This window comes from Emydura macquarii, unplaced genomic scaffold (assembly GCF_026122565.2).
Source record: "Emydura macquarii macquarii isolate MOO-44397 ecotype Brisbane River unplaced genomic scaffold, CSIRO-AGI_Emac_v2 contig_1768, whole genome shotgun sequence".
Taxonomy (NCBI): Eukaryota; Metazoa; Chordata; order Testudines; family Chelidae; genus Emydura; species Emydura macquarii.
In genome coordinates, this window is record NW_027131905.1 from 1,639,977 (window position 1) to 1,656,522 (window position 16,546).

At 39.0% G+C, this 16,546-nt stretch overlaps 1 protein-coding gene across 2 annotated transcripts in view; it reads left to right on the plus strand.

Annotated features, from left to right (window-relative positions):
- The window catches only part of LOC137158606 (high mobility group protein 20A-like), a 40,386-nt gene extending 31,915 nt beyond the window's left edge, over positions 1-8,471 (plus strand). For both annotated transcript variants that reach the window (XM_067556415.1, XM_067556416.1), the window contains one exon: positions 4,252-8,471. In XM_067556415.1, the coding sequence (XP_067412516.1) occupies positions 4,252-4,265 (14 nt within the window). In that variant the 3' untranslated portion in view covers positions 4,266-8,471. The remainder of the gene's footprint in view (positions 1-4,251) is intronic.
- Positions 8,472-16,546: the final 8,075 nt, after the last annotated feature.

A 16,546-nucleotide genomic window follows, 5' to 3' on the forward strand; every position in this document is an offset into this window, starting at 1 on the left:
GGTTTTTAAGGCCCAGCTTGACAAAGCCCTGGCTGGGATGATTTAGTTGGGGTCTGTCCAGCTTTGAGCAGGGGGTTTGGACTAGATGACCTCCTGAGGTCCCTTCCAACCCTAATCTTCTATGATTCTATGAAAAGCATTTAAGAGAAAACCATCTTAAAAACACTAGAACACGCTACAGACATCTAGCTTACCAGATGTTTAGCCATATTCCACATGGAGACCCTAGTAGAACTAGCTCCCTCAGATTCCTCCATAGAGCCTCTCTCTGTCAACTTGTCTCCCTATAGAATTCATTGACACTCCCTGGAGAGCTCTTGGCATCCCCACTCTGGCCCCTTCACAGGAATCAAATAACTTTTTGACTCTTTGTTTCTAGCCCATTTGATACCTAGTCTGGCAAAACAGCTGTGTCACTTCAACCTAGAGACTTAGAGTATGCCCTTGTCTCATAATTGCTCCTAATGTTTCTGAGACCATTGTGTATTGCCTTCTTGTTTGTTCTTCCCACAATCCCCTATTAAGCTATCCATGCATTAAAATGGGAAAATTTTATAACTTCAGTATACAACAATTTCCCCTTGCTGACCAGTGTTCATAACATTATTGCATATCAGCTCCATGTCTCTTACAGTGACATTCTATGTACCAGCTTCCAAGCTCACATTAGTGGACACTGATCTTTAAGGTATATTGCCATATAAAGTTCCTACCTTTATTTTTGCCTCTGCTGCTCTGAGATTCTTGATGTCCTGCCCAGGTATCACAATATTAGTCTTTTCTTCCTTTCAAGAAAAAGGCCTTGAAATCTTTTCTCTTTTCCACCAGCAAGGTGGTTCGAGTACTCACAGAAAATATGGCCTCGATGTACTATAACAACAGGTGGGGGGGCAGATCCCCCACCCTTTATCAAGAGGCCTTATATCTGTGGAACTTCTGTGTGATTCATAGCATCCACCTGGAAGCTGTGCACCTCCCGGAGGTCAGGAATACATTAGTGGACTGCCTCAGCAGATCCTTTTGTTCTCACCAGGAAGTGGCCAGGTCCGTCTTCCGGAGGTGGGGCACTCCCCAAGTGGACCTCTTCTCCACCAGGTGGAACAGGAAGTGCCAGCAGTTCTGTTCCCTGCAGTGGCTCGACAGTGGCTCACTATCCAAAGCCTTTCTTCTGTAATGGTCAGGCGACCTTGTGTATGCCTTTCCACCAATACCACTGGTCCACAAAGGCCTCATAAAAATCAAGAGAGACAAGGCATGGGTCATCCTGGTGGCCCCGGCACGGCAATGCAAGCTCTGGTTTGGGATGCTGCTTGATCTTTCCATAGCCTGCCCTTGGGCACTCCCATCACGACTGGACTTTCTCTTCCAGGACCATGACTGACTGCTTCATCCAAACTGATGGTGTGGATGCTCCGTGGCTGAGCCTAGAAGAGCGGTCCTGCTCTGCGCAGGTCCAGCAGATCCTGTTGGGAAGCAGGAAACCTTCCACCAGCAGAGCGTCATACCTGGCCAAGTGAAAATGCTTCACCTGCTGGGCAGCTCATCATAATATCTCCCCATCTAAATCATCTATCCAAGCTATCTTGAACTACTTACTCTATCTAAACCAAGGAAGTTTGGCCTTGTCGTCGATTAATGTACACCTACCTGCCATATCGGCTTGTCATTCCCCTATACAGGGTAGAATGATCTTCTCACATGACATGACGGCCAGATTTCTCAGAGGCCTGGAAAGGCTCTTTCAACTGGTGCAGAACCAAATCCCTCTATGGGACCTGAAACTTGTCCTCTTCAGGTTCACTGGCCTGCCCTTTTGAACCTCTGACATCCTGGTCTCTTCTGCATCTGTTCTGAAAAGTTGCATTCTTAGTGGCAATCACATCGGCGAGATGAGGCTGTGACCTCTGAGCACCCTTATACAGTTTTTTTACAATGACACAGTCCAACTGCGACTGCACCCGGCTTTCCTGCCAAAAGTGATACCTTGATTCCATATTAATCAGGTGATTTTCCTACTGGTCGTCTTTCTGAAGCCCCACAGTTCCCATGAGGAGAGGCGACTCTACACTTTTGATGTCAGGAGGGTTTTAGTGTTCTACGATAGGACTAAAACCTTTCTGTAGTTCCATGCTGCTCTTTGTTGTGGTTGCCAAACAGATGAAGGGACTACCGGTGACATCCCAGAGAACTTCATCCTGAATCACTGCCTGCATCCGAGCCTACTGCAAAAAGGCGGGGATCACTCTTCCAGCTTCTTTGATGGCCCACTCAACAAGGGCGCAGGCCTCACCAGTGACCTTCCTGGCTCAGGTCCCAATACAGGACATCTGTAGAGTCGTGACCTGGTCATCAGTGCATACCTTCACGTCCACTACGCCATTACGCAGCAGGTCTGGAACGACGCTGGTTTTGGCAGAATGGTGTTGCAGTCAGCATGGCCATGAACTCCTGTCCACCTCCATAGCACTGCTGGTAAGTCACCTACTTGGGAATGGATATGAGCACGCACTTGAAGAAGAAAGAACTGTTACTTACCTTCGTAACTTGTTCTTCGAGATGTGTTGCTCATGTCCATTCCAGTTCCCACCCTCCTTCCCCTCGGCTGGAGTTCTGGCAAGAAGGAACTGAGAGGGAAGGGGCCAGCAGCGCCCTATATACTGGCACATATGCGCGCTGCTTCAGAGGGCTCTAGAGCCAGACTTACAGCTACCACTAGAGGAAAAATTTCTGGCACAAGTTCATGTGGCACACGCACACCTAATTGGAATGGACATGAGCAACACATCTTGAAGAACAACAGTTATGAAGGTAAGGAGCCATTCTTTCTCAGGTATTTATTCAAATTAGTTTGCTTACACTGCTGTAATTCCAGCTTTTCATTAACCTGTATCCAGCAGCAGCCCCTCACTTTAAACTATCACCATGTTAATACTTGAATATACTCTGCAGTTGCATAACATTGAACTTCATCTAAAATGTACCAGTTGTCAGGTTGTTGTTAACAAAAAGTACTGTAGCTGCTTTTTAAATGTGCTTTTTTGTCATAAAACTAATTTACACTCATTTGTTTTGCAAATAGTACTTGTACTTGTCACTGCAGTAAATAAAACATACAATTTGGTACTTAAAAATGTAGCTGGAATCATGGTTATTTGATTTAATTGTTCCCTCTGTACCACTTGGTTATCTAGGATGAAATTCTAACATTTTTTCCTCCTTCAGAATACTTAATGCAAAACATGGGTAACGAGTCTGTTGTATCAGATATGAGAACATGAAAAGTTCCTTTGCACTAGTCCTGCCTCTGTTGACCAGAAATGATACAAAGATCAAAAGGCAGCTCCTCAGCTGATGTAAATTGTCATACCTATTGTCCACTGGAGATATGACAATTTACACTAGCTGCACATCTTCCCCCAGGTTGTGTGAGAGAGGAGGGGTGCAGCTGGGAGGCAAGTGGAGGGAAGCTCAAGGGATTTTGTGGGAGGGAATCTACAAATGGGATGAAAATGGAGTGAGGAACCTGTATTTCAGAGGCAGCTGAGGAGGAATTTGAGGGAATCTTGTGATGAAAGTAGATGTGAGGAAAACGTGGAGACTTCACAGGACAGAAAAGTGTCTGCAGCTGGGGGAAGAGGTTTGGGGACCTCTGCACAGGAACCAGGATCATTGGGGAGGTGGATGAGGAGGATCTCCACAGCAGTTAGACTCCGCTAAAAGAGCACAATACAAAAAACCCTCATATCTATTACGAACAGAAGGAAAAACAAGTTATTGTAAAAGATATCCATAAATTGGGATTTTCAGAAATTCAAATTACTATGAGTATTATGGGTCAAATCCTAGAAGTGCTGATTTAGTATATCCCCCCTCAGAAGTTTTGGCTGTTGGTGCCCCAGAAATTAACTAAAGCTGCCTCCCACTTTCTGTGCAAAATTTCTCAGGGAATGCAGTGGCAAGAATAACTTCTGCCCTTGTCCAGGTGGGATAGTGTGTGTAGCTGAATTATGTGAAAGAATAATTTGTAATTTGTTATGTTCACTACATCTTGATGGCTTACAGAATGTTGAAAGTATCCATTTGTATGCTTAGGTATTGCATATTAAGTGCATAGGGGTACAAGATACATGGGTCTAGAGTACTTTAATCTTCAATTTCTATTGTTTTTTTCTGCAATGAGACAAGTAGTCTATACAGTTTTTCATGAACTCTTCTCTTTTTTCTCTCTTTTCTTTCATCACCTCACCATAGCAACACATGTATAAAACAATCTGACCTTGTTATAGAAGAGTGGCTTTGTCATTGAAGAACATTGTATCCTTTAAAACAAACAGCGGCTGGCATTTACACTGTCTTGTTTAATGGCTCTGATGTCTTGAGGGCTGACGTAACCTTGGTCCAAAAACTAACATTTTTCCCCCTCTCCCGTCATCAGTTGTTTTGCTATTGCAATCCAAATGTGAGCTTCACAAAAATGAAGGAGAATGTTCCATATATTAAATTCCACTAAAAAAAAAGTTAAATCAGCATTGGAGTTTGGTTATTCTTTCTTCTTTATATTTAAAATATCAAGTTACATTTCTCACAGCAACTATAATTTGTAGAGGTCCCATTGAGCACACGCTGTTAGCTACACAATATGCTATATATGGTAGTAAAGTTTTCTGCAGTCAGATCAGTACACTCCAATTCAGTGAATTTCTGTACTTAAGCACATGCCAAACTACACTTGAGTATTCCCATTAAGATCAATGGGACTCATCATGCATGGAGCTAGGAATGTGCTTAAATACCTTGCTGAATTGGGACTATACAGTATGGCAAAGGATCTTAACAGGATACTTAGATTGGAATTTCCCTACAGATCTTAACTACAAAGTTTCGTTAGAATTGTTTTTCTTAAATTTAATTTGTTGGCTCTTTTTAAAGAAAAGCACTATGGGAGAACTATGAGTGCATGTTCAAAACATTTGTGCAGTGTTCAAACAAATACACTGAACATTTGCTTTGATAACTGCTCAAATTCATATAAATATATTATTTATGTATATGAGATTTAAATAAGTGTACTGAGTACATTTATCTGTATGTTCACAAGTATGTACATACACACACACAAATAAATATAGCTTTCACTTTAATGTGCAGTTCTCCAAATCTAAGCCTGCTTTAGATGATTTTTTTTATATATATACAGAGAACTAAATTTAAGATTTGAAAAGCTGGGGAAATGCTAACAAACATCATACCTCTTCCAAGAATACCTTCCCAAGACTATTATTTTTAAGTAGCCTTCTGTGTCCAAAGGATTTTCTTCAGATATGGTATTAGAAACACATAAAAGTATAACTGATATTAAATGATTTATTGAATATAATTCTTTTGGTTTATGGCTGGTATATGGTAAACTCAATCATCTAAAACCAGTCGTTGTGTTTCATAAGCTGTTGCATTAAAGTAATAAATTGTAGTCATTTTACATTTTCCTTAACTCTGCAGCATAAAACGTTATACCCTTTCAGCAAATCTTGTAAATTATTCTCCTCTGTTCAGAAGTTGAAAAATAAAAATAGCTAGAATGGAAAAGATGAGTATGAGGATACGGTTTTCTAGGTTCTTGCAAAAGCCTTTACCAGAATGGCTAATATAGGCATTTGAGAAGAATAAATCAGGAAGTTTGTTTGGTCACAGTCACAGAGATCCTCATGGATGGAAAGCTCAGAATGTATAATGTACAACTTCTGGGCCCTTTTTTCGTGTTATATTCAGCAGAAAGTATTTATGAAACTTTGTTCCTATATAACCTTTTACAGGGAGCATGGGGTGAAGCAGAATGCACTATCAGGTTCTACTTTTATAGGGCTTGAAGAGATTACTACATGATGGAAAACTGAAGGTACAACTTCTGGGATGGATTCTGCTTATTGAAAACCCACGAGAACATTTGATTTGACATGTAAATATGAAGCATAAAATTGTGATTTGCTTTCAGTCCAGTTGTAAAGGTGAAGGGTGCTCTTTAAAATCTACATTAGATGATGTTTTATTGGCAGAACTTTGCAATTGCACCTTATTGTAGAAATGACTTCTAGTCATAGGTATCTGTATTACTGGTTTTTATGATAATCATGTCATCTGTCAGATTTTTTTTCCTAACTGTAAAATGAGGATACTTAATCTATTTCAAGGATGTTGAAGATTAATTAGTTAATTAATCCAGTGCTGCAAAATTCTTGCTCATGTGAGTAATACCATTGATGTCACCATAATTACTCACATGAGTAATGCTACTCATACAAGTAAGGATTTTTCAGGATATAGAAGTACTTTTATTAAAATAAGTTTGTTTTTATAATGTAATAATACTAATTTCCTTTTTTAAAAATTGTTTTTATAGATCTGATCTAGAGCACTGAGCATGTACTGTGGGACTGATATTACAGCCCTTACTCACATGAGTAGTCCCACTTAGTAAGGGCTACTGCATTGGCCCCTGTGTATGAGAAGCACACTGTTTAAATTATACAAAAAGAACAAATGATAGTGTTAGAGGTAACACAATAGAATAGGGAAAAATCTAGAGTATACTGCACATTAAAATGTTTCAGGAATAAAAGGTCAAAAAATGAGATTTAATGTTCATGATAACCATCACAAAAATTTCATTCTGCAGTTTTTCATTGGAATGGCTTTGAAAAATTTCATCAAAATGGCGAATTTTGAAAAAGCTTGACCATCTCTAATTATAAACCATCTCTACGTTTGACCATCTCTAATTACCATCTCTAACTCCAGCATAGCTCTGGACATTCAGTTCTAACTCTGTATAGTAAGCTTTATTTTAATTTAAAAAGCAGCATGATAACCCCAAAAAAGAGTTACTGTGTAAGACCACAACTGCAAGGTGCTGAGCCATCTAAAACCCCATTGACTTCAGTGCAAGCTGGAGATAGTCAACACCTTACAGGATTGGGGACTGAGATCTCAAATTGATGTCAGAGATTGTTTCCTTTTAAAATATTTGTTTTAGAAACAAATCACCTTTTATAGCACATATTCAGACAAAATTAATATTTGCCTTGAGTTCAAAATGCAGTACATTGCCTCTGATATAGAAATAGAAGATTAAGACAAGAAAAGACTAGTCCTCATGTAGTTTGCCCTCCCTGACCTTTGGAAACCTGCCCAATAAACTCCATCCTGTGACTGTTCTTGTTTATTGGTGCCTCATACAGTATGTAAAACATGGTCTTTGACAGAAAAGCAAAAGGACTTTTTTCCCCTGCTTCAAGATGTCTGCAACATAATTATCCATTCAAATTTAATTACAGAATGGATAAATTATTCTTAACAATCCACTGTGTTTTCTAGTAGACTCTTCCATATAACCATGGGTTAAAGTGGGTTCATGGGGGAAAATGATGCAGCCACTTAGAATCTAAAAGAACAGAGAGCAGCTACCTCTACTCATACATAAGGGATTTGATTTGCCCTAATTAAGGTGGCGTACGAATGGAATACATCCATATGTGAATTGTTTGTAATTGCTTTAATTGTTTCCAGAGTTCGGTGTAATGGCTTTTCCCCAGACAGTCTTTCCTCTATTAGGGGTTTTACTTCCCCGTAGAGGCTTTTTCTAGTAAAGGTTTTGTCTCAGAGGTTAAAGCTGGAGGAGGTTTTCCCTGGGAATAGACCAGAAAGATTGGGGTTTTGAGCAGGGAATGAGGCAGTTGAGTTAACCCAGTTAAATCTTCCAGGAGGAGGTTCCTCTGTGTCTGGAAAACCATTTTTACTTGAGAATCTGAACTAAATTTGCTGGAAGTAGAGGTGTAATATTTAGTGAGTTTATATTACTAACTCTCTCTCTTCATAAAAAACACTTCTGAGATGATTGGTCATTTTTTCTTCTGGCACTACTTAATTTTCCTCCATAACAGAACACCCTACACTCAAGCTGTCTTCTGAGGCCCTCCTCACATTTCATAAAGAAAGAAAAAAAGATGTAAAAGTTCAGTGCACAGCACAGCTATGTTGCATGTGTGTGTGTGTTCATTCATATGATGTATTCCATACATTTCATAAATGTTTAGATTGTTCTTCTTTGAACAAGGACCATGTCTTTCTAATTGTTCTCTAGGATAACCCACTCCAAAAAAAAAAATCCATTGAAATGGCATGGTGGCATCATCAGATAAAGTTTCTGACGTAAGATATACCTCTAGTCTAAAATAAAGGAGTCTGCTGTTTTATTTTGATAACTTTAAAAAAGAGCAATTTGTATTTTTAATGGAGGAAAAGGTCCCTTCATTGTAAACATTAACTCATAGTATATATGTAAATACATAAACAACTTTATTATAAAGGTGAAAAATGGATGTGAATTATCCATACTTTATATAAAGAAGATATTGAGATATTTATTCTGTCTAATGTCAGATTACTTGTAAAGATGCAATAAAAGTTTGATCAATTTTTGTTCTGCTGCTTAAAAAATATTTTGAAAGGGTCTAATTTGTGTCTTTCCTCCATTGCAGCATGTACCCTATCCCAGTGCCCCAAAACCCCTGAACCTGTCATAGTACAGTCAATCAAGTTCCTGTTACATTCCGAAGCCTTCGTCCTACAGTGAGATGAGTAATTTCTCGGCAAGCCTCCCAGGGCCCTTTATACTCTGTGTCTGCCCAAATGATTTTGAAGCAGGAACAATTGCTCTTTTTGTGTGGATCTGTGTTTGTTACAGCATGATACTGGAGAGCTATGTGAACTGACAGGCTTCTCGATCCTGTTTCAGCTCTTGCTATCTCTATAGATTCAAATTATTCTAAGTCCAGCAGAGACCATTGTGATCATCTAGTCTGACCTAGACTAGTATAACACAGGCTGTGGAACTTCCCAAAAACAATTCCTAGAGTATATCTTTTAGAAAAACATCCATTTAAAAATTGCCAGTGATGGAGAATCCACCACAACCCTGGGTAAATTGTTCCAATCGTTAATTACTCTCTGTTAAAAATGTATGGCTCATTTCCACTGCACTTTCTTGCCATCTTTGTTTTCAATATACTACTTCTTCTTGAAGGTTTTAACTTCATTTTTCTCACCTTTCTTTGTTCCCCACTTGCTTCCCTTCCCACCCATTCTTAATAGTAAAAATTGCTTGATATGCTGATCTCTGCCTGCATAAACATGCACCTACACAGGCAGATATGATGAAATTCCATCTCAGACATAAAATTTCTGGAGAACGCACCTTTTGAAAACATAGTATAATTTTTGGTCAGACCCCTCTTAATGCGTCATGCTTTCCCAGACGTAGCACTGACAGATCTGCTCCAGTTTTCCATGCTGTAGAGCCAGATAGTTTGGGGGCACATGCAGAGCTTTGCAGGGTTCTTCTGAAGATGTGTGCCTGTGCAGATGTGCACCCTATTGGCTCACAGCACATAACACTCCACTGATGCTCCACAAGATACTGGGTGGTGCAGTTCCAGGATAAGAGTATCTATCTGGGCTCCTTGCACTCTCCCAGGTGCAGTTTTAGAGCATGGAGAGTGGGGGGAGCAGAGATCAGTGCTGTCACTTCCTGCTCTCCTTCCTGAAAGCTGTGAAGGGAGTGAAGAGCCATTTAGGTTAAAAGACTAGCCCAAGATCACACAATGAATCAAAGCGAGATGAAGCCTGGAGCAGAACCCAGGTTTGCTGTTCTAACCACTAAACCATTTTTCTGATACAATTTGGAAATCACCCAAAGAGAAAGCAAAATAAAAATACCTACTATGAGGTAAAGGGAAGACTGTAGAAGATACTTCAGGTAGTGAAAATAGCAATTCCTCACTGTTTTGTGCACTTTTTATGCTTAGTAAAAATATTAATGAAAAACAGATTACAAGTGCTGGTAGAGAATTTGTAAATACAGTGACCAATCTTTTCATCTGTTCTGTGCTGTATTAGTTTAATTTTCTTATAGGGTCCCAATGAGGCCTGCTGGCAACATCTGCTAATTAGCAGTTAAGAAAAGGCAGAAAGAAGAAAACCCAGAGCTGCCAGCTGGAATATGCACTGCTGCTTCCATTTGAATAACCCACAGTACTTTTGTTTCTTTCTTTTCAGCTTTTGCTTTGTTTCAAGTGACCACTATGCTTCATTTTAATACATGCTTCCTAAATAAGATGAGGCTGGTGTTTAAAATGGGGGCTGTCTTTGGGGTTTATGGAAGACAGAAAAACCAGAAAAAAACCTCACTCAGAATAACTTTCTGTTCTGGCAATGAAGCGATTTCAAGGTTGATTGAAACAACAACAAATAATCCCTAGTCTTATTTTTTCTATATTGTCTTTAATCTGTATAAAGAGCTTTAAAAGTACACAACTCTTTTTACTAGGCATTTCTGGTAACAGGCTAGACTGTTGTAAGATGTACTTAGTTCAGTTCCGGATCAGAAACTTTCCGTTGGAAGTTTGGCTTCCTCACATAAATCAAGGAAAATGCTCTGATATACCTGTGCAGATCAAAGAAGTTGTAGCTACGTAAACCATGGTTTGATTTTGGCCTCTTAAGACCATGTTAATATTTAGGTGCTCCTTTTACTGTGGCTATATAAAATCCCCTTTATCCTTTGGGATATCTGGCATATTGGCTTTTTTGTGTGTTTGTGTAAAATGAGTAAAATGAGAACTGTACATATTCTGTTTTTTTGTGAGCACTACCCAATGTGGTCAGGGATCTGACCAGCAGCACCTCCACAGGACAGGGATGAAGAGTAGATCCCCACCCACTAGATCTTCCAAATGCCCTCTTCTTTTCCTCCCTGGCTCCTTCTGAACAGCATTATCAGCAAGGGAAAAGCACAAAGATTTTTAAACCTGTGTGCAAGGCTGAACCTCAGCAGAGGAAGATTGTGCTCCCACCTTAGGATATTGGAGGGCTCCCTGAAAGTGCTGTGAAGTCCCCTACCATCACTTACAAGAGCTTGAATATCTTATGTGGCAATGGGGCTGTCCAGAATCAGACAGTCCCCTTGAGAAAGGGTAGGTGAGAAATGTTTAATGTAGCATTCTGTTACCACAACAAAGGATTCCATCCTCTCATCAAGAGCACTTTTAATGCCTGTGTAGCCCACAAGACTGAAGAGCTGGGACCACATTAGAGAATTTGAGAATGATCAATTTCATTAGTTTTAACCTTTGGTATGAAATAAATGAACAATCACATTGCCAAGTCCCCTTTTCTACTGCTAGTGCCTGCAGTTTTGCTTTGGATTTGTCTGTTTGTGAGATAAGACTTTAAAACTTAGAATGACATAGTTAATGCATTCACCCAAACAGAATGCAAGAGTTTGAATAGGTCTCTCTATGCCACAGTTCCCCACCTGTAAAATGGGGATAATAGCACTTCCCTATCTCACAGGAGTTCTGGGTCGATAAATACACTACAGAGCATGATATGCTCAGATTCTATGGTATTAGGAGCCAGATAAGTATCCAGGAAAGAATATTTAGTAATGTTTATCAAATCACTCAATAGTAAATCTCTTAACTACTTATGTTCTTCTTACAGTTATCTTCATTTTAGCCTAGCAATTGTAATTCATTTTACATCTTTCATTGTGCAAATGGATCGATTTTCAATAGTTGTTGGCTTGATCCAAAAGACATTTTACTTTTTTTAAGCAAAATTACCCCCTCCTCCTCCTATTGGGTTTTGGACTTCAAAGCCCACATTAAGTCCTGAACAAGCCACGGTGTTGAACGGAGCAGACATTCTGTGGGAAAAGTCCACTCCCCCCATGGGACAGCCATTGCCCATCTTTTTAAAATGATCCCTCATTAGTCAATTATGGTCTCCAAATGGGGTTTCATCTAAGTCCTCATTCTGAAGGATGATGGTTTTGCTGCAATGACTTGAGGGCAAGTTGTTCAAATAAAGGGGAAATATAAGAATTTGCATCTCTCGCTGTATGATGCAGAGTACTTCCCCCTACAAAAAGTGAACAATTATTAAGTCTAATTTTTAAAAAAACTAAAAATTGTGGATCTCAGTTACTCAAGTTGTTTAAAACAAATGTTTTTAAAGGACAAATGTAATAGAAATGTATTAATGATGTTCCTTTTAATACAGCTGAAAAAAATTTGCCTTCAAACATTCATGTTCATTGTTGCAACTTTGTACTAATAGAGGAAGCAACCAGACTGTGAAACTACTGTATGATAGTTCAGTCCTGTTTCTGTGTAAACTAAGGCTTCCGCTGACATCAGTGGGAGCTGAATCAAGCCTTAAGTCTATTTTCACTGTGAAAACTGTGTGAAGAGCAAAAAAGTAAACAAAGGGCAGAAATGGTCTAGACATGCCTCTGGATAGAATGGGCTAGATTTATCCCTGGTACAAAATAATGCAACTGACATCAGTGGAGGAATGCCAGGACTTAATTTGGTCCAGTTTGATCAGTAAGATTTTGATCCTGCTTCTATCGAAATCAACAGCTAAACACCCATTGACTTCAATACCAGAACGACAGGACCCAGTGTAGTAGTTAGAGATCTAGCATCCTGTCCACTTGAGGGCAGGCATTCATTACAGTAAAATACTAAAACAATCGTAAGGGTGTACTGTAATGGAGAATCCTCTTCAAAATACAGTGCTTTCCAAAATCCATAATTTATTTAGGGACTCTGATACCACAGAAACGGATCTGGAGTAAGAACATAAATGGAACATCTTATTCATTTCATAGTTGGAGCTAATGGATTTGATTGGTCTAAACATTTGCTAATGACATTTGTTTTATGGCTATGATTCTATCAACTTTAATCAGGAAAATAAAAGTTTATACTGGCTGTTCCTTACAGAGTTTCTGAAAAGTCAGGATGAACCAATACAAATTCTACCCTGACCGTATAGAATGTATTGCTATTATTTATATTGTGCTAGTATCTCAGAGCCCTGGTCATACACCAGGACCCCATTGTGCTAGAACTGTACAAACAAAAACAAAAAGTCAGTACCTGCCCCAAAAAGATTACTAATCTCTCTTTGTAATGTAGCTAAATTCATGCTTGTAATATGAAGGTTTTGGGTAGCTGCTTTTTCTAATTTTAACTTTTCTATAGGCACTCTTAATTTGCCTCAGGAGCGTCACTTGGCAAATACTCATTTTTACTCTCTCCCTTTAACTAGAGAGAATGCTTTAGCAGAGAAGAATGAGGTGTTTGGGTGCCTTCTGGTGGGAGTCTTGTAAATGTCGGTCAAATAATCAGGATCAGGATTGTAAAATAATAGTAATTACTGAGGGGGTCAACGAATCCATTCCCTTTTTAGTGCAGAGTATTATTCTGTCCCAAAAGCGTGTCAGATCATAAAGTGATAATACATTTGTCTAATAAAATGTTGTTAGTGGAGATCTACTCCCCATGGAGTCCCACTAATTTTGCAGCCAGTTGTAGGTGTGGCGCTCTAATTCCTGAAATATATCATCTAAATCTGTGGGGGAATATGCATCACATATAGCAGCAAAATTATAAAATCTTCCTCTGGGAGGTAAGGGACAAATGGGCAGAAAGGGTATTTCAACTTAGCAGATCCCTAACAGCACTATGATTTTATGTAATGATAATGGAACTATGTAGGGAACTTTTAGAATTGTTACAAACCATGAGATTCTTGGTGATAACTATATAAAAATATTTACCACCTTCCCTTTCCTTCCTCATTTGTCTATACACTTGTATTCAAAGATAATTTAGAAATAAGAGTGCTCAACTCTCGGGCAAGAAGCAGTTCAGGTTTGAAGGTAACCAACTCAGTTTCACTTTGAATGTTTCAGTGCTAATGTAATGCTTTTAAGGTTTTAAATAATAGGCCAAATTCTGCTCTCCCCTCTACTAGCAAAACTCCATTCAAGTTACAAGAATTGCCCTGTAATAAAAGAGCAGACCATGTCCTAATATATATTTTGTGTTATAGTTTATAGTCAAGTCAGAAGCTTATTTTATAATATGGCAATTTCACTTTGTAAAATAATCTTAATTGTATCCTAAAAAATCTCTTACAACATCCTTTATGGTTAAGACATGATGATTAAGCTTCTCATGCAGGGATCATATGGGATCTTAGAGAGAGAGAAATACAGCAATAAATTTACTGGAGTGTACCAAGTGGGATTTGGAGCCATGTAAGGAAGGTAGTTAGCGTGTGCCTGTGTCATGCAGTTTAGAAGAGCGCAGACAGGAGCCTTAGCAGAAAAGTTTTTCACTCAGCAGCTAAACTGAAATGCTTTGATCAGTTCAGTTTGGGCAGAAAATGAGCAACTGGTCAAGAGGGTGGGCTTAGCTGATGTTCTATCATGTTGGGGTTAGTTATTTTAAAGTTTATTTATGTATTTATTTGGTGAGTATGTGCATTTGTAGAAGACTGTTGTGTGAGAATCACAACTGGAGCTCAGAAGTCAATAAATCAGATGCAGGGCTACACCAGCTCACAAGGCAAGACCAATCTTTTACATACTGCAGTTCTGGAGGGTGTTGGAAATTCCCATAGATACGCTGGTAACAAACAGGAACATGAAGGGAGAGCTAAACCAACTTCTTTAGAAATCCTGGCAGATTTGTAAATTCTATTTTACTCTTATTGGTTTAGGTTTTTTTCCTTTCCTTTTAAAAAAGAAAAAGGAAGGGTAGGAGATAGTAAGCCATAAAAAACAGCAAGGCATATATTAAAACATGGCATATGTGCCTTCATAAGCTGGCAGTCCTCTTAATGAATAGAACACCCTAGGCTTTGATGAATCATTTGTAGAGGGATATGGCATTCATTTCCACTAGAGGTCACTAAGTGCAAATGATTACACATCTTCATTTTAATATCAATTACTTTTATTGGTTTACAGGAGAAAAATTGTAGCACACTTTGCAATTCAAGAGGTTAATGAGACCCCGCTGCATGAAATGTACCATTTGATTAAGGATATGACATTTCTTAACATGCCCTAATTAAGCCTCAGATTATTTCATTCTAAAATAAGGGAAGTTGGCTCAGCCATATACATCTTATATTCAAGAGTGTCAAATTCATTTCAGCCAGAACCAAAACTCCACTACCATTGCCCAGCTTCAGGAAATTTCAGATCCAAATCCAAGCTTTATGATCTGAACCATCATTCTGATACAAGTATCCGTGTACTTTGGGAAAGTTTGGATTTTGGACCCATCTCTTTAGACTATAACAATGTGGAATGAAAGCTATTTTGATGTAGCTCATACAGGACCAAATGCTGGTGCCACTGATGTTAACGATTTCAGGGGACACAGTATTTGGTTCATAGTGAAGTTATGTGGAAAAAGAAAATTCATTCACCCTTAAAATCCAGTGTGATCCTATGGTTAGACATAACCTAAATTCTAGCCATTAGATGCAGTATTTCTCCCTCTCCTTCATAACAAAAAAGGGTTCAAATATAACATTTATCCAAATTAAATGAGACATACTGCATGTTCAGTGTAGAGGTTCATACTTTTCTCATCATCATGTGATCTGAGTTCCTCCCAATGATGAAATAAGCAATTAACAGGTCCTAACATTTCTAAAAGCCCTTTGAGCAGGGCACGATGGAAAGGTATTTTAATAGGGATTTGACATATCAATTTTTTTTTAGTATTTATTGGATATAAAATATGATTTACTGGTGAGGAGGGGGATGAAAAGGAGTTGTGCTACTGGGAAGAACTTGATTGGGAGGGGAAAAAAATAGAAAAATGGGAATGAAAATTGGGGGTTCCTTAATAAGAGTTTACTAGATGGCCAAAACCCCATGATTCCACAATCAAGAAAGAAGACAACTTTGTCTAAAAGCCTATCCTGATTCAGTGGCAAAGGAAAGTAACAATTAGAAATTAAAAAACAATATCTAACAAATGGGGGGGAAGGGAAATAGATAGCAATCAATATAAATAAATCAATAAATCAATAATGTAGATGGTATTAAGTGTAGAAAATTGATAAGGGAAGCTAAAGATATCAAGGAAAACTCCATGGCTGGCAGGACTATAGACAATAAGGACTTAAGTATATTAGGAACAACAGAAACCCTAGCAATGATTATAGGTCCATTGCTAGCTGGAGATGGTAAAATTGCTAATGGTGCAGAAAAGCATAAACGTTCAATCAATATTTCTGTTCTGTATTTGGAAGAAAGCAGGAAGATGTAATTCTCTCACATTCTCTCTTCACAGTCCATTAGTAGTTAAGGAGGCTCACTCTGGTGGAGAAGAGACTAATGAGCTCTTCTGGGCCTGTTCAGCACTAATGAGGTGTACTTGCAAGGCTTGCTCTGCCTGGATAGGAGGAACTTAAAAGGGAAAACCTGCCACAGGAAGATTTGGTGAAAAGGAGGACTACTCCACCTCAGAGACTGCTGACAGGGACAGGTCAGCCAAGAAGACGACAGTTGCGGGCTCCCCACTCCTGAAGCTGCATGGACCAGCTGTAAAGCAGTATATGCCACAGGAAAAGGGGCTGGAGGAAAACAGACCCTGACAGACCAAGTTCAAAAGAG